This window comes from Ischnura elegans, chromosome 11 (assembly GCF_921293095.1).
Source record: "Ischnura elegans chromosome 11, ioIscEleg1.1, whole genome shotgun sequence".
Classification (NCBI taxonomy): Eukaryota; Metazoa; Arthropoda; class Insecta; order Odonata; family Coenagrionidae; genus Ischnura; species Ischnura elegans.
Genome location: NC_060256.1, coordinates 34,572,495 through 34,592,116, shown reverse-complemented (window position 1 = coordinate 34,592,116; position 19,622 = coordinate 34,572,495). Strand labels below are relative to the sequence as shown.

General features: G+C 38.7%; 1 protein-coding gene across 1 annotated transcript in view; it reads left to right on the top strand.

Annotated features, from left to right (window-relative positions):
• The window catches only part of LOC124168354 (collagen alpha-5(IV) chain-like), a 108,894-nt gene that overhangs the window by 20,478 nt on the left and 68,794 nt on the right, over positions 1–19,622 (top strand). Inside the window, exons 2-5 of the mRNA XM_046546551.1 lie at positions 10,325–10,519; positions 11,189–11,233; positions 12,629–12,850; positions 14,480–14,542. Coding sequence (XP_046402507.1) covers positions 10,325–10,519; positions 11,189–11,233; positions 12,629–12,850; positions 14,480–14,542 — 525 coding nt within the window. The remainder of the gene's footprint in view (positions 1–10,324; positions 10,520–11,188; positions 11,234–12,628; positions 12,851–14,479; positions 14,543–19,622) is intronic.

The window sequence follows — 19,622 nt, the reverse complement described above, 5'->3', positions numbered from 1 at the left end:
AATCAGGCTGCTTCGAGTTAAACTTATATTCCTTCGCCAAAAGACTTTATTGCTCTCAAAAGTCTATTGTTAGCAATAAAAAATGTTGACACTTCTACCTTTTATTTTCCAAGATTTTTAAAATCTCATTTCATGTTCTTTTGCATTAAAATTTATTTTTTAGAAGTTAATTTATTTATTTATTCTAAATTCATGGATTTCATCTCTTCCTATCGATGGAATTTTTTTAAGAAGTAGCACCAACATATTTTCAAGTTGGTGAAGGACCAACCATATACATGAACTCCTCCTCGATGATTTATTTTTTACTATTACTGCATGTACCTTGAGTTTGAAATGAGCTTGGTACTACCCTAACGATTTTATAAGGAAGGCTCTTCAAGATAAAAGCGACTCCCCAAAATTGGCGTCCGGCGAAAAAAAGTTAAGTACATAATATTTCTTAATGATCCACCGTGCCACGATTATTGACACAAACTTGTGTGTGACACTGCACCATCACGAAAAACTAGACCAGACCGAAGTTAAGCTATACGCTATCAATATTACATATCTTCTTTATACCTTCCAGGATTATTAATTTATCATTGTAAGCCGATAAACTATCGTTTTATACGACACATTCCTAAAAACTGCTTTAACTGTTTTTTCGCAGGTCTTCAAAAATTATTTGAATAAAAGAAAGCCAAATTCTTCCGTATTCCGAGAGTATACTAAAGTAATCAGGCTACCAAAATTATAGTTATTGTCAAAACCTATTTATTTTTTAGCCTTAGAAAATATAAATACCTTATTTTAGTTACTATTTATTATCAAATTAATGGATCGCGAGTTCACATCGTGGAATGGTGACTTGATAGCTTCAAAAATAAACGTTGTTATGTTCCACACGGTATTTATGAAAAACACCACCGGTTTCGACCTTTTCAGGTAATTTTTATGAAGGTTTATGAAAAGATAATGAATGACTTGAAAAGTTCGGATCTGGTAGAGTTTTTTAAATATACTGTGTGGAATATAACAAATTTTATGAAATATGATTTGATGATCCCCGGCGAATTATGTGGGTAAACTGTTCTCGGGATTCCCACCGGGTTAATTCTTTCATAACGGCCAAATGAAAAAATCAACCCGGTGGGAATCCCTAACAGTTTACTAACAAAGTTTATATTTGAATTTATCATTATCATTGTTCACTCGGTAGTTAAATATATGCACATACAGCAGAAGGGTGAGGTCCAAAAGTTGTTATTACGCTAATAATCCTACTGAAAAGCTTCTTTGATTATAATTTCGAAATGTTAATGGCGGTAATCTTGAGGCCATCAGGATTTGAAGATCAGTTTCAAACTTCACGGCAACAGTCAATTGTCGACACATAACAGTGAGAATGTATGAGTAAGCTGAATGCGACTACACGGGCGTTGAGCCACGAACGCTCAATTAACTCACAGTTCTACGGAAATTCCAATTTACAGTTTCGATCAGTCTGCTGCTGGATTTACTCTTCGAAGTTGACTGCAATAAGAATAGGGTGGTTTCCTATTATTTTTTTATTGCCTAAATCGAAAGATTATTAAACCTGGAGTACGTATTTCACGCATTTAGATTTTCAAATGACGATATCTATTTTTCGCGATTAAATGAAAAGTGAAAATTTTCAAGCGCGCGAAAACGCGACGCGTAAGTATGAATGCCGGGAAATCTCTCCGCAAGAGTTATTTCTGGTTCCCGCGGCCCCCCTTTGAGGTGACCTTGAGGTGAGGCTTAGCGCTGATACGACGCAGGCTGCTAGCGGGTAGCTGAGTACCCTGCTGGCTGGTAGCGCTTGGCTTAAATAATGATTATTAATACCTTATCAAACGAAGAAAACTTTCCGACTTTAGCCAGTTTTAATAAGTGATTATTAAGACATGTTTCCCTGAGCTCTACGCCTCATGCATGCATTGGTAACCTCAGACGATGTATAACTCCTATCTTCTCGTATAGAAACTAGGTCCCTGTGACGTCACGTGGAGTGGCATCGCATGGGCGCCAATCTGGCCCTTTTCAAATGAGGATAAAAATGGACCGTTGCCATTCGTCAAAACCGCTATTTCTAAAACGAAATAATTTGTATATTTTGAATACACTAATGGTGGGTAACGAATCGCAATCAATGCTTTTCGTTTTCTTTGATGAAGGAAACTACCCTATTGACAATTAAAAGCTATCAAGGTCGGTTCGAACGTATGGACAATGACTGCGAGGCACTTCGAAGATAGTACGAATCGATTAAGGGTAGTGTCGGTCTTGATTAGATATCTTAGTGAAGTTGAATTAGTTCAACTATGACGAATTATAATTAAACTTATACCGCAAGCTGCGACGCCGATTTGACATCGTAGTCAAAGACGATAGCTACAGTTTGCTATCTTTTAAATCTGTACATTAGGTAGGGAAAAATTAAAACGCGGCTATGGTTTCGACGGGTAACGTCATCTTCTAGTTACATTATTCGTCGAAACCATGGGTCGTATTTTAATAAAAATTCTGTGGAAAAAGAAAGTTTAAATTTTATTCATCCAAAACGTTCGTTAAATTCGACGAAGTGTCGCCGGGAACTACTGGCGTCATGGCAAAATTATCAGTGCTGGAACGCACTTTACTTAACTATTTTCGAAGTGAAATATTACTATGTGTGTTTTTTATCACAAGTTATTATTTACATTTTATTGCAAAATTTTTAGTTTTGGTTACGATTTAGATATTTGTAGACAATATTAGACATTTTATTAGACAATATTAGACATTTTGAAATAGCTATAAAATTGATAAAAGTCTTTTTTTTACTATTATATCTTTTGTTAACCAGTGCCGATACGGCGCGTGTCGATACCATGACACCACTGCCGGGAACCACCAACTTGCTTCAGCTACTACTATTGGAGTCAACGTCAACGATTAAATTCAATCGAAACTAGTCGGCAATAAAGTGTGTGTTTTGTAGAAAAGCAAAGTAATTTCCTTCCAACCATATAATGGAATTCTACAAAGTAAAGGCCTCAACAATTCAGTGATTAAATTCAGTTTGAACCGTACGACGATCACTGTGCACTTCTTCAATAAAAGCAGAAATGCGACATCATTTGAAATTGTAATGAGTCACGCATTTGCGGCGCGCACAGGATCTTTCGTCGCGAAGGAAGAGTGAAAAAAAGAGGATCGGGGTCCGCAGACTCCGTATAAAAAAAATTCCCGTTAATGCTTTTGCTTTCGCGGCGGGCCGAAAGTTTGGGGGATAAATTTGTCCAGGGGAGAGTGTATATAGAAGCGCGCATATCCACTGGAAGCATAATAAACTGTGGGGTCGACATTATCCTGAGGGTGAGGTTAATAGCTGTCGAGTGAGGCGCAACAGTCAGTCAGGGGGTTGTGTGGGCGAAGGGGGGGGGGGGAGGTATATAGAGTGAGCAGTGAAAAAGCGGCGCCTGTTATGTAAACGTCTTCTTCTTTCTCGCTGGGGGAGTCAGGAAGTGAAGGAGCTAGGAATGAGAAGTGGGAGGAAAAGCGTGGGAGCCGCGCAGAAGAGCCATCTGTGGGAGAGACCGCCAACTAGGTATTCCGTGGCGGCGCGCCGATCCTCGACTTGCATCTCGCGAGAAAATTATAACGGATTTAGGGGGGCACGTGCCCCCCCTTCCCCTCAGTCGCATAAAATATATAAAAGATTTTTAATACGGTTATTAATACGTTTGTTTTCTTAGATGAATTATGGAGCCTCAATCATTTAATTTAATGTTAATAACTTATAAAATATAATAAAGACAATATTTCGTACAGTAATTGTTGTTGGTTGTTTTTAATCTCAAATGTGAGAAGACCGCTTGCCTATCAAGCCCTCAAGCCCCCAGAAAAAATTCTGGATCCCCTCCCATACGCTTATCCCATTACCTCCCGGTGATCTCATATGAGGGAGGTGAGAAGCTAATGGGTGCAAGAGATATTTTTTCCTATACTGAGTAAACTATGGAAATGGATAAATGAAATATACAAAACTTTGTGGTCAACGGATACGAATGAGTCTCTATTCTTTGCTGACATTGAGTTGAAAATCGAATGGACTACTAAATATCAAGTTGATCTCGTTGGTGTACTTTGCCTAATTTCTGTACCTAACTCTGTTTAGGAAAAAAAAACACTTTTATCTCTCAACTTCTAACCCCCTCATATGAGATCACTTAAAAATTAAATAGAATTCGTAATGATGTCTTTATGTTTGCATATCTAACCTCCATGCTAAATCCACTAGGTATATTTTTCTGATATCCACATGCATTTTTTTTAATTTTCGCTTTAAATTTATTTATAAACAAGCTTTCGCCTGAAATCTGTTAATTTTTACGTGATCTTTTATAAGATCACCGGAAGGTAATGGGTTAAAAAATAGACAAGATTTTAATACGGCCCCGTTATCATTGCTTTCGTTTTATTTTGTGTTACGTAGTACGGAGATGTAAAGTTTATTCGGGCCAAGGGCGATCCAGACTGTGCGACGATAAAGAAGAATGGGAAACACTCAAAGAAAAAAAAACTACGCAATTAAATTACTTCTTTGATTTGCATGTCTCTGGTAATTAATTATTTCGTAAGTGGAAAGTCGAGGCCCGCAGACATAGTGGTACACATCCTACACTGAGGTACAAGGAAAAACATGCCAAGTTTCATATCGCGGTCAATCATTGATATTCTAAACAAGGGCGTACCCAGGATCATAACTAGGGGGGAGCAAGCCATGGTCTGGGGGAGGGGGGCAAGCCATGGTCTATGAGGGGCCAAACCAAGTTATGACATTAGTTTATGAGATTATTTCCTTGAAAAAAATAGTTTTATTTAAGTCACATATCTTATACTAATACAAATCATCTTTCGTGGGTTTAAAGAAAATTTGTTGAATGCTTTCGTTTCAATTCAGTGCTGATTTTGCTGAAAGACTTTTGCGATTTTTGTTTCTAGGGGTCAGCTGCCCCTCGCTGGGTGCGCCCATGATTCTAAAAGCAATACGCAAATTCATAAAATATGCCGGAATCCTTATCCAAAACCATAGATCGCATACTCTCATGCCAACAGGCTACGTATTTATTGAACGAACTAAATAACGAAAGAATAAAAAAATCAGAGTCACCCGTAAAGCACAAACTGTGCCAAAATGCAACAGTGAAAAAAAACCATTCACCTTTACCGGGATTCGTGTCGTTATTTTTAGCTCAATACCCTCCTATACAGCCCTTCACTGGCTTCAGAATGGGATAAATAGCTGACTCACTTCCTAATGTGGGAACAAAACTGCACTACTGCACTTCTATTTTTTTCTAGATGGCAGTACAATAATAGAACAAACGGCAAACCATATGCATCACAGAGAACAGAAATGGTCTGCGATGACACGCCTATAATGCATCCAACACGACAACTCGGACCCGGATCCCCCAAATGTACTCTTTATTGGATCAGAAGTCAGGATCGGTCTTCGGAACACGTCCTCATCCGCCGTGGCGCCCGAGCCCCCTCAAAAATTCGTTATGGGTGTGAGGAAAAAATGTGTCAGGCTTGTTGATTTTCCCCGGAGTGTCCAGATATCGAGATTCGAGTTATCTGGGTTCTAATGTTGATCATATTACTCTTCCAAAATGCTTAAAATAACTTAAAACTCACTACTTATAAAATTTCCCGGGGCAAGATACCCGGTTTGGGCCCCCCCAATATTTTATAAGTCAGCATCCCTGCTGATCCGTGTGATGTCTTCATAATTTTCTGGCATGATGATCGCTGTATTTTCTTGCACCTTCAGTTCGCGCGCCGCCCGAACAGTAGACTCGCTCCTAACTATATAAGCGCGACCCTTCCCCCAGATCACGAATTGGGGGGGAAGGAGAGTGCATGGTGCACAATGGCATCGTGTCCCACGCGCCCTCGTTGCACTAATTACTAGGGGTCCACTGCAGGGGTCCTCCCAAACATCCCCGTCGCAGCCGATTCATTCTTCGGCGCCACGACGACAAAACCGACTGTATGTCGCCTCGTGGTGTCTGGCGAGATGATCCCATCAACCCAGTGGCGGCTCGTGAGTCAAATGCTAGGGGGGGCGCACTCCACCGGGAGGTCATAAGTTTTTAATATTTCGTGTATTTTATTAAGTTTTACGGCAATCTAGGAATTAAATTTTGTGATGCCATATGTTCCGTTTTTTTCAACAAAAATACCTAGTTTTCCTAATAAAGCTTGATTAATAAATACCAAATGCCATAGACTCTCGGTCATACGGATCGGCTCATTCCGGACTCTCAATTATACTGATCAATGATCTTGAAGAATAAAAATATATTTGCTGCGATATTTTGCAAATACAAACGAAAATACGTAACTTTAGGTTTTATCGCATACATTCTTCGTGCGGATATGCCCGCAATACACTTCTGTTGTTCGTTTTGCAATCATAATACGTTATTTGTCAAATCTATACAACATTTGCAATGATTTAGGTAGCAATGACACTTGTAACACCTGAGGAGGGAGGGGAGTGTCACTGACTGCCACTAGGCAACAAACACTACTAGAATGCGCGCGCTTTCCTATTGCAGATGTAAATTTTGATGGCGGTGTTCGCGATGATTCTTGAATACAGTATGATTTAAAATCAATAATTAAACATTTCTCACACATTTTTAACAAAATCTGAAATACTCACAGGCCTTTAGTTGTATTGCAGAAGTCCATCCTTCTTTCCTTTTGTCCAGCAAAGTGATCAATTACACGTTCGTTGAAATGAGCGCCGGACAACAATTTCTTTTCGATTGAACACATGGCAAGGGCACTAGTCTATAAATAAACAAGGGACGACACAAAATAGGCCGACGAAAAATACCACCAAAAAGAACAAGGTGCCTGGACACAGAATTGGGACAATTTTTCCCTATATTTCCCTAAAAGAAAACGAGCACTGTTGATCAATTCAAAATTGTCTTCTTGAATGTACACACAGCACTAAGAAACTTCTTAATCGGCATTTACGCACAGTTAAATCCTCGAAAATGATGTCTGAACTCATTTCACTCCGTTCTTTTCGAGAGTCTTGCCGTTACTATAAGGACGACTCAAGGGAGATAGAAGTCGTGGTCCACTAATGCTGATTCAGCTGAGGGACGAATTTAAGGTCAGCAAAGGCATTCAAGCAAACAAAGGACGTCACGAACCATCTCCTTGAGTCTAAGATTCATAAGTGGTAAACACACGAGACGCCAACGGGTCGCATTTGGAATAACCATGACTTCGAAATCATTGCCATGATATAATAATATATAAATTCTAGATCGTAAAAGAAGACGACTGTGAGCCACAGATGGGAGCTGTAAGGATCTCCGCACTGATATGAACTCTTCGAAGCCACTTAAATCAGACCCAAGTGGACATTTTCCGTCAGACAGCTACCGCTCTGCCGCTGATGAATTAGGTGAACATGAACTAATACAACAAGGACGGCTAGAAAAATGATGAACCTACACACAAAAGGTGCATTGTACGCGGCACTTCTTGACATTCATTGGATGACTCTATTTAAAGTCACGTTTTACGGTTTGAATCATGTTTAATCATTCACCCTATCACGCTCGCACCTATTTCTTAAATTATAAATCAGTGGGGAATGTTAACTGATTTTTCCTAATACTGCAGGTCTTTTGATAAATTTATCTGAAAAATAGGTACCGCATTTCTAATCATCGGGAAGATATTAATGCATTGTTAAGGCCTAAATATTATAATATTAGTTTCCCCAAGGTTCTTGAAATTCGTAATGTGGCAAATAATCGAGAATAGTTTTTCTTCGTCAATACGGCCTTTAACTGGTTGGATTTTATGTGTTCCGGAATTCAAACACCAAAAAACGCAATCATAATGGGATAATTTATTTACTGTAGCAATACCTACCAGCAATTAAAAATTAAAATCGTATAACTACACCCAGTACAGTGACCGTTCTGATTCCGTAGGTCCCTTTTCAGTGGCAGCACCAAGAAGACGCCAGATTATACGCCCGCCGGCCTGCGCAGCGATGTCAACTCACTTGTCGCTCTGCGCAATCTCGGACGACGTCCCAAGGCTTCCGTAAGGCAGCATGTTAGACGCGTCATAGCACCAGCAGCCCCCACCACTACTACTCTCCATATAACTGCATGGGGATGGATTGGGACGTTCTGGCCAGCGCCCCACGGCTACAAATACGAACTTTTCGCGCTATTTCTTTTCGTGTTTTTCCAACACTTTCGATGCATGGGACTGAAAAACACTTTCATTAATCAATGTATAATTATAAATTAATGGATAATTATTATTTTTACTTTTTCAAATATTTGGGAGGGGCGGCGTCCGAGAGTCCTTATGGGCAAACCGCCACTGCATCAACCATTTACATCCGAATTCAGCTTGCCCTTTGAAAGGTCTGTCTGCGTGCTCGCTGGGGTCACGACGCGCCGACATGGAATACCACACAACTGCATACATCACGCTCCCACACGTAGCCAGGCTTCGGGGGCTTCAGCCAGGCCCGAAACTAGGGCGAGTCAGGGAGGGCACGTGCCCTGGGCGGCAGATTTCAGGGGGCGGCAAAATTTTAAGTTTATTTTTAACGTTTTTTAATTTTTTTATATTAACTTATTTAACGAATATTATTAATTTATAAATTATTAAAATAATAATATTAATAAAACTTCTTTAAATATGAAACATGCGGTGTGTAATAATCAACTAACGCATCTGAAAAAATAGCTTATGGATGTATTAAATTATAGTGGAGGGGGGCTGAGGGAGGGAGCGTGGGGGATCGGAAAATTGATCTTTGCCGGTCACCCCCCCCCCCTGTCAACACTCCTAGTCCTGTCTTCCGCCCGCCGCATTACCTTAATTTTATGCTTTGTATCGACGGCCCACCATGCATCCCCTGATGGGTTTCGCTTGAACTGATTGGGATTATTCCGCTCGATTTTCGTTCCGTGATGCTGATTTCGACAGGTTAGAGACGCGATCAGACTTCGTTCTACTTGAAAATTTTAAGTCAGATAGCAAGAGGAGTCCTCAGAATGAGTTACAGCAGTGAAAAAATTCCAACACAACGGACGCCGACCAATTTGCATTCAATCGGAATCAGCCGTTCGGAATGAAAACCGATCGGAATTATTCCGAACGATTTTCATTCCGTGAGGTTGATTTCGAATGGTTAGAATCGCGATCGGACTCTGTTGTGCTCGAAAATATTAATTCTAATATCAAGATGAGTCCTCAGAGTGAGTAACCGCAGTGAAAAAAAATTAAAAATTACAAATTTCGACCGATTTGCATTAAATCGGAATTAGTTGTTCGGAATGGAAACCGATCGGAATGATTCCGAATGCTGTCAAGCGCATCCCCCCGGGGAAAAAACCAGCCCAGTGCCATTTCAGCCTGAATCACACTATCGGTTTTCCCATCCCTTTCGAAGGATAGTTCTAGCGATCGCTCCGATGATCGCGGATAAAAATGACCATTTCACGGGTTTCACGCGATCGTTCTCCGTGATGGCTAGAGGGATGAAAATCCCATCCCTTTTCCCATCACTCGGCACGTCCCTTTTTCCATCCTTGGCACCGTCCTTCAGCCAATCTGAATGCACGGCCGCCAACAGCGATTGAAACGCCACGCTTAGATTTTATTCGAGTGACACATGTAAATACGGAAAGTGACGGAATGAGCGATGGAAAAAGGGACTGTAGGAGTCAGTGGCGCAGCAAGGAGGGGTTTTGGGGGTTAAATCCCCCCCCCCCAGAGCTCTGAGAAATTTTTAAGTTTAATCCATTTTACTTCATTGGTTTGATACAACTAATAGATTAGTGTAAGGATTAATTAAATATTCCTCTGAAATCCGTAAAACTCACCATTTTGAACCGTTTATCTTAAAATTCCGCAATTTATTAATCTCGCACCTACCGCTTATCCTGGTGGGTATTCCATACCCCCACACACCCTAGTATTAGTTACATAAACCCCCCCAGCCTTAATTCTTAGCTGCGCCCCTGGTAGGAGTGAGTGTGATTCAGAAAATGTTGGTTCGAGCGATCATTCTATTGGTCCCTGAAAACCTATCGATGGAGCTATCATTTAGAGGGACGAAAAATGATGGTGTAATTCTAAATCTTTCATCTAACTTTCTCATAGCAATTATAATTTGTGGACTGAGATCAGGGTCTCAATGACAACACTACTGTTTGCGCTGAATCTCATTTGTGCCTTTAACTTATAATTGAACTTTTTTCAGGCATGTAAGGGCTGCACGGGGCCACGCAAATGTGACTGCAAAGGTATCAAAGGCCAGCAGGGAGAGATCGGGATCACGGGACTACGAGGAAGCGAGGGCATCCCAGGAGACATTGGCCCAGAAGGACCAGCTGGCATTAAAGGAGAGAAGGGATCGATTGGAGATTATGGGTTGACGGGTGAAAAAGGATACAGGGTAAGAAAATAATTAGTTACCCCTTCCCTATCAGGCCACATGTACGTACCCCTAATTTTAGTGGCCACCTTCTCCCAGTCAAACAATTCCCAAAGACCTATCCCATAACAGTCGAGATTTTCACATCATAGTTTCGATTTATTTTTCAAAACATTGTAGCTTAGCATAAATTTTCAACTGCAGAGAACCAGACTCATTACGTACTTGATAATGTAATTTCTCTCACAAACAATGTGGTGTACCTTGAGCACATGGTTCCAATCATTTAAAGGTTTTCTTGCCCAAATCTCTTGCATTTACCTGCACACAAGAAATTTTATGGGTAGAATTAAATTTTTTTTTTTCATTTATTGGCCTTGAAATGAAATCAAGGAGGAATTTTCAAATCCTGTTAAACAAAGAGTTCATTCACTTGTAATATTTTTGAGTATTAAAAAAATCAAAGATGTTAAAACTCCAATTTATTGCAATCAGTTTTGCTTACTTTATGATCACATATGCCAAACTGGAACTCGATGTTACTGTGAGGCTCAGGACATCATGTTATGGTTAAAAACTAATAGCCATTGTAGAATCAGTAATAAGGTTGATACTCTCTCAATTCCTTTTATAAATGTCATCACAGACATGAGTAAACAAAATTGACTGAATGCCTTTTTTTACTTCCAGGGTGATTCAGGAGTTCCAGGATTCAGGGGCACACCAGGAATTCCAGTAAGATAATGCAGATTTTTAAAAGTAGATATTTTAATCCTCATGGATTCGGATGGATTTCCAAGCAACTTAAGACCATTGCAGCTAATTGGTCGATGATTTTTAGTGAAACAATCTTTTTAATCAAACCACAAAGGAGGAAATATTAATGAAATGTAAAAATGAGTGTATTATGTCTTCTATCGGGTAGTTATCGTGTGAGTCTTCATTACTCAAGAAAATTATATCGAAAAACCATTCTATCAAAATTTTTCAGCACTATCACTCAAATTTTGTGATGGGTGCTATTTAAGGCCTGCATTCTGTTTTGACTCAATCCACACTATCTTCAAATTGTGGATTTACTTCAAAATTTCACATTTTTAAGAAAGAGGTAAAAAAATTGCAATTTTTTCCTTGGGTTTCAATCAGATAATCAAAAAAGGCCTAAGAGAAAAAGATAAAAAAGATGTCCGAAAAAATCAGAGACAACATGGTGAAGGGTAAATGAGGAAAGGCATACAGCATAATCAAGAGACACTTTGGAGAAAGGAAGCCTAGATGCTAAAAATATTAAAGATTGGGATGGGAAACTGCCAATAGATGGAAACAGAGCAATGAAGCATTGTTCAGAAAAATTGTCATTTGACAGAATTATAAATTCATCAGTCATCAATTGATGAAGGTTGTCTAGAATCCTCCTCTTTGTAAAAAATTTAAAAGAACAGCCATAATAGAGCTCGGACAGAATTCCAAAGTTTATTTGCAGTTTGGTGGGACAAAGGTTCTCATCACCTGCATCAAGAAAGTCTGCAGGGTGAGACTGTTAAGGAATCCTATTGAAAAGCAGTTTAATGACCACATGTTCAACTGTGACAGTGGATGCAGTGACTACTGAGTTCTCTCCTCTTTTCCATCTGCTATCACATAGCTATGCGGCTTTCTTATTTAGTCCCTTGAACCTTTATTTTACTCTCACCATAAAAGAATTAATCCTGAGTTAGAAAGCCTGATACAATTTTGATTTCTCCTAGAAAACTGTGGCATGCTGGTGATAGATAATTTTATCCTCATGTGTCTTTTTCCTGTTATTGATTGACAGTGCTAAATGTTTTGCTATTTTGGCTTAGGAATGAGTTTTTTTCTGTTTATTTTAGATTTCTGCTCTTACCTAATACATATATATTCACAATACTATTGGCACTCATGAATTTTTAAAAATGTTTTAGGAATATTAATCCAAAGCACTTCATTAGCATTACTAATGAACAATGACTTCATGCCTAAACAAAACATTATTTCTGTGCCTGCATGTATACTTCCATGCATAAAATATGCTCAATATTCAAAAGGGAGGCAGGAACAAAGTTTTTAAATCGCAACGTGAGGTTATTCTGAAATTTCTCCTCTTGACAGGGTGTGCCTGGGCCAGAAGGTCCCAAAGGTGATCCTGGTGTTGATGGGTGCAATGGCACAGATGGGAGTCCTGGCCTACCGGGGGCCCAGGGCCTTCCTGGGACCAGGGGACCCCCAGGAGTGCCTGGACAGCAAGGGTACCCAGGAGACCCTGGTGAGGGCGGCGTGAACACCAAAGGTGTCAAAGGAGAGCGTGGTGTCGATGGACTCGCGGGAGTTGAGGTATGTATGCCCGTACTTAATCTTCTTCTAATTCTTATTATCCCCCTAATGGTTTTTTAAGCTCAGTGAATGAAAATAGTTAATTCTACAATCTATCCAAAATAATGATGCCCAAATTTGATGCTTGATGAAACAAAACAATTCGCAGCAGTCCAATTTTTGCTATATTTTTGCCCTTAATATTTTCAAATATGTATATGATATTTGAATAACTGCTGAGGGAATATGAAGTAACTTGAAGGAGATTTTTTTGTATTAACTTGATATTTAAAATATTTAAAAAAATATTTCTCTAAGTGGCATGGTTTCATATCTGCCAATAATTTGGTGGTTTTTGAGTTTTTTGTTCATGAACCATGATGAAGCATTGCTAAAAGATCCATTACTTTGTATTGGTTAGGCCCTCAGGATAGAAGATGACATGCATTAGCACTTAGAAGAAATGCTCTTCATGTCCTACATCTTACTGCCATAGGATTTTTCCCTGCATATCATAGGACTGTAAATTCACCATTTACATATCTCTTAATTCTAGGGACATATTCATTATCTCATTTTATTTACTACTGTCCTCCACCCCACCATAATTTTATGCCTGGATTTGCCAGTTTTGTTTGTCATACTGGATATATTTTCTACCTTTTAAATGTATCACTGTATCTTCAAGTGCACCATTTCTATGTTTTATGAAGTGGTTCAGGGAAGTTTTCAGGGAAAAATGAGAGGTTACAGCAACATGAGTTAAGAAATGCTAGGACCAATCTATTATTGCAATTGGGCAAAAATCTGAAAAAGTTTAAATCTTCACGATTAGGAACCACAAAATTTTCAGGATTGACAAAAGTGCAAATGTCATGCTACAAACAAAAGCATAGTAGTGGAGATTAAGCCTTCCATTGCTACGCTAGCCACAGACGACATCCATCGTATATCTAAATTTAGTCGATATATCCAAAACACATAGTTAATTCATGATGGATATTTTGGCAATGTTACATAGATATCTTATTTGTAACATCCATGACGAGTTGTAAAAATAATGTAGATATTCAAGTTGTAATATCCGTGATATTTAAAAATTGCTATTCTATTCAGTATCCGTAGATAGCATATGTTCGGTATAGAATTGAAGAGCACAAATGTTTTTTTTGTCAATTTTTTTTTTTGGGGTACAATCAAAAACCATAATAAGTTCATCCATTATCTACTCATTAAATGATGTGAAGATATCGCAGAGATGTTTTAATACCACCTCCATGCCCACTGTGGGATAGGTATCTCTGTTACGTTGTTTGGCGGGTCCTTTGGGTATTTGACAGATATCCATTCAATGTTAACTGGATTAACATGGATATTGCACAGATGTCATTGATTTAGGCCAATAATGTTGTCTGAATGTTGTTAGAATATCGATTGCTGCTTGGGTATTGTCAAGTCCATATGTATTGTAAGGAGCTACATTTACTTCATCCTATGTTCAACAAGTACAAATGACCATCATTCAGGATCTTCATCTTTTACTCAGTAAAAATTATGCAATAAAAATTCAGTGCAGCCTAAAGGTTCATGAAAGATATATGTACATATTAATTTAATTCAGAATACACTGACATTGACTCTCTTCTTCAGGGTTTCCCTGGATATCGAGGCATTGAGGGACCAATTGGATTCCGAGGAGAACGTGGAGATCCAGTGAGTATTGCTTTCGTATTTGATAATATGCACTTGGATCTGAATACTTGCTTTAATAGATGCTGTCTTAGATTTGAGAAAATGAGCAACCTCAATGACTTAAGTATATTTACTAAACCTCCCAGACGGCACAGAACCCTCCGTATCTAATTCGTATGTACATAGTACCCATTGACTAAGGGGATACTGTGCCGCTCCGTCGCTTTTCGTCAATGGATACATACCATTCGCGGCCTGTCGACGAAGCGCGTACGCAGCATGTGAATGTCCGCTACTAAGCACGTACGATTGGATACATAGCGCGCAGGAACACGGCACTCAGGCTAATCTCAATCGATTAGGTCGAAATTAGTTATATCGTAACTCGCACGATCGAAAAATGTATCGAACGCAACACAATCGATAACTACCGACCGTAGCGAGAACCTTGATACGAATGAATTGTAAGTTCTCAATAGGTAAATAACACCATATCATGAATTCTAATTACCATGAAAGACTCACGACCGACAAAGTTTTTGTCGGTTGTGAGTTTTTCATGGTAATTAGAATTCATGATATAGTATTATTTACCCATTGAGAACTTACAAAACTTACTCGGCCACTTAAATAACTCTGCGAAAAATGAGATTCTCACGGCTAATTCACGCACCACCAGCATCCAGCATTGTTAAGTGGCTCGTACTTACTTGGAAACCTTGAGATGTTAATGAGAGAAAATTCTTATTAATTTTGACACAAAATAAGACATCACATAGCCCACGAGCATTAAAAAGCTTACCCTAAAGCCTGACGAAATAAAAGTTTTAAATAAAAATTGCCGATGAAACAGGATTGCTGACACATCTGCTATTAGTATGATCGAATTCATCAAAATGCAAGCAAAAATTAACGTATAGTTCAGTCTCAGCTACTAAAACTTACCCACATCAGGCGCTAAAGTATTTGAAAAATTATTTGGTATGAGTAAAAGTCCCTAGGTAACTGCAGTAAATGTATCAACCTATTAAAAATATGAAAGTCCTGCCAAATCACCAGCATAAACACTTGTAAAATAAAACATGTTATCTCTTAGATCACACCTCCGATTTTATACTTACTTTGCATGAAGTCACCACCGCAAGAAATTTTAAAGAGGCAGGAAAGAAAAAACCCACAGAAATACAATACATATATTATGTATTTTCTATTGTCAACCACAATAATATTTCCAATTTTCTCTTCTATCCCACATCTAATTTAGCGAAACAATTACTCTTATTCTCTTTCGAATAGAAAATTATTTAAAAGAGGACTGGTCGATACATACAAACTATCGTCAATACTTTCTCCGATGAACGTCCACTATCACTGCACCAACTTGCACAAATCAAATCCACATCCACAAATATGTCACTTCTGCCACAATGTCTGTCTTCTTGGCGACAGGTAACAGTGAAGCAATGGTACCTTCCTCCAATCTGGGCACCTTCCATTCAGCAAGAATTTTCTCCTCGTCTTCTCGTCCAAGGCCACAGATTACTTTCTGATATCACAATGGTGCAATGTGAAGCTCACACACCTAAAATTAATAAATAATAAAATACCATGTAACTTATTAGGTCAAATCATTTCCAATTTTTGGTATTTCTGCATGAGAAATCAAATTACTAGGCTCGTAAAAATAGTAAATATTTGTATGCCTGATATTTTTATTGTTTTAAACTATAGCATAAGATAATTTGAAATGATGAAAGCCGACGTGTAATACACCATAGGGCAAGCTAAGAAGCAATATTCGATCCTATAAACTTGGCAGCTTATTCCTAGTTTCTCCTTTAACCACACGTTTACCGAATGAATTAATACAAAAAAGACAACTAAAATGCAAGAATTTTCAAAAGAATTGCTGCTACAATATTTTGAATCACCATTTTTAGTACTGAATAGTTCGGGATGTTGATGCATCAACATCCCGAAGCCACTTCTGACTTAAAATTACATCCAAATAATTACAGCGAGAAAGAGTACATACCTCACAGTTTTTCGTAGGGGTGAAATGTTTTCTTCTTATCGCCCAAATGCACTTCTTCTTCAACTCAGGATCTTTTGGAGAGCTAAAAACTTGAACCATATGTCCCGGAGTTTCCATTACATCCCGACAATACACACACGAAAGGCATTTCTAACAAAAATATCTCACAAACACGTTTCTGAAGCCCAGTGAATGAAATTAAAGAATAAGGGAAACTTCACCATTACCAGACACTCTATTCTTCACTAACTTAACCACAAAAATCCCTGAAATGTAGTGAGACGTGACGTAAACGACGCGATCTCCAACGGCTTGTGAAGGCATGTGATCTTTCTAGGAGGATAGGGCACGATGGCACCAGATGGCACCACCCGCGAAAGAAAATAGTCCCAGACCGAATACAGTTTTATCGATGAGATACAATTTTATCGATGCATATGAATTTGCCAGTCCTCTTGCATCTTTTTTCGTCATTAAAGGAAATAAAGAAACAAAACCTTCTAAGTAACTTCCTAAGCGCGATTTTTGTATCTTGATTGTCCACCCTCGTATTTAGGTACGAAAACTTCCTGTGCCGTCTGGGCTGGTTTCACTATTTCCAGCATCTACAAGTTCCATCATTTGCCAAGATTTAATCTGTGTTTAAAATATAACGCCAACATGAATCTGTATAGGTTTTCAATAAAAATCTGTCATAACTTATTCTTTTTAATAGATTTTTAATTAATGAGAAAATTATAATTTTAAGATACCTATATCTTCACAGGTTGACTTTATGCTAGGTGGTGCTGCCGCCTTACTGTTGCAGAAATAAAATGAAAATCACATTATCCTATTCTTACTTTTTGTACCTTTGCATTAAATATTATTGCTGATTCTGCCCACAGACAGTTTTCAAGGGCATAATCCCAGCTTATGGGGTTACTGTGTACATAAAAGGTTTCAAGAGTCGAAAAGTCTATTTTTCGAAAAACCTGTTGTCACTGATGGAAGAATAGCATTAGCTGGCTCATGTTTACAAATTCCATTGCCAACTTTGAACTTTCCTTGCCTTCCCTTCTATTCTTTTCTCATTCCTTCTCATACATTTTACCTATTCTGTTCATTGCAACTAGATAACATAAGTTTTGCTGAGGACTTTGCTGTCGCTTCCACAGCATTCTGCTTTGATTCAGTCTCTTCATCATGGCTACATTCAGTGAAATGTCTTTATAACGAAATCCTACAGACCGCCAAAATACATCCGTTAAACTGAAATTTCGTCATACTGAAATGTGCAAAAAATATCGCATGAAACCCATATGAAGGATTGCACATCAAAAAACACTTACTGAATCATTCTAAATACATGTTTTGGCAAGTACAATCGAAAATAATTAAAAATCAGATTAATGTACTTACCAATCATACCTTAGATGGTGCTTACTAACAAGGTGCAGGCTTGAAAACGTTTTACGTACATACCACATAAATTTTATTATTGACACTATTTACAAACTAGTTTCTTCTTTGTGGAGAATGTGAAATTATAAACACTATTTACATTCGCTGTACACAAGTCTATTTATGCACGTCACTTCTTTAAAAAATCAGTTTTTTTTTTTTGCACCATGTGTTTCACCAAAGATCTTTCAACGAACTCGCTCATGATGTCATTTGAGGTCACGACAATTGATGGATCGTCCTCCTTCGACACTAGAAGTTCATGTATATTCAGAGCCATGTTGTGTGCCTCTGCCACTGACAGAGACTTCAAAACGTAGACCACTTCAGCCAGTTCTTTGTCCTCTTCCTCCTCCTTACAATTCCCAAAGTTCTTTCCAAACGAGACATCTGAATCAACATGACTCAGCTGTGATTTCAGATGGCACATCTAACTCAATGCATATGGGCCACTGCTCCTCCTGATCATTTCATCAACACTGGATGAACGTCCCAAAACAAATCCACCTTTACAAAAACAATAAATAATTGTTGTTTTATCCAACAACCTCCACGCACTGCAGAACATTACTATTGCATCCAAAATGTTGGTACTAGCCTGGATGGAAGCCGCTTTGTTGCTCAGCATTCGAGCATTGCTGACCAGACGAGCACACTAATGCGCCTTCACCGTGTGCCTTGGTCTTGAGGCTGTAAAATGGCTATATAATTTGGCGACAAAAACAGCACTTCCACATTTTCTAGATACCGTGGAATGCTGTTCTGCAAAGAACAATTGGCAATCACTACAAGAATCTTCTTCTTTTCCTTTTTCATGCAAGGGTTTTGATGGGAAGCAGTCTGTAAAATAATGCAGTTTCGACAGCGTTGTATATGTTCTCCGGTTCATTTCTCCAAAAAGCTTCCTTCTTTTAAGCGTTCTTCCTTCCGCAAAGACACAATTTCTTCCAATCCATCTTTCCATACACCACAAATAATTTTGAGTCTTATGCCATGCCGATCTCTGAACCGGTGTAGCCACCCAGTGCTACCTTTAAAGTCTTAGTAACCAAGTGAATACGCAACAGATCGTGCACGTTCGCACAGCAGTGGACCGCTTACTGGAATATTATTGTTATGGCATGTCACAAACTTAGTGTAAACTGCATTATAAACTTTTTAATTATTGCCTGATCAAATCTTCTTTCACTGAGGTCCCAAAGAATCTGCCCCAGCACTGTCTTCTATCCTCCGATGCTGCTTCAAAAAAATTGAAAGAATGGAAATGCTTATCCCATACTTCCTTGCAACATGGCCTTTCTTCATCCCCTTATCCACATCTTCAAAAATATATAATTTTTCTTTCAAAGAAAACTGTTTTTGCTGTTTCTTATCCATTTCCAAGTACATATACAACATGTCTAACACACTTCACTATCGAACACAAAATGAATGATGGAAGTACATAATGCTGCTTATCCAAGCCCAGCGACTTTTGCTCACTTAAACAGGCCAATCGTAGCCCCTTATTGGCTGCTTACCTCCCGTGGCTCACAAAACAACCAATTACCACCGTGCTTACTGTTGCAGCCAGAGCCTCACATAAACAGGCCAATAGAAGAGAGGCTCCTATTTTTTGGCAAC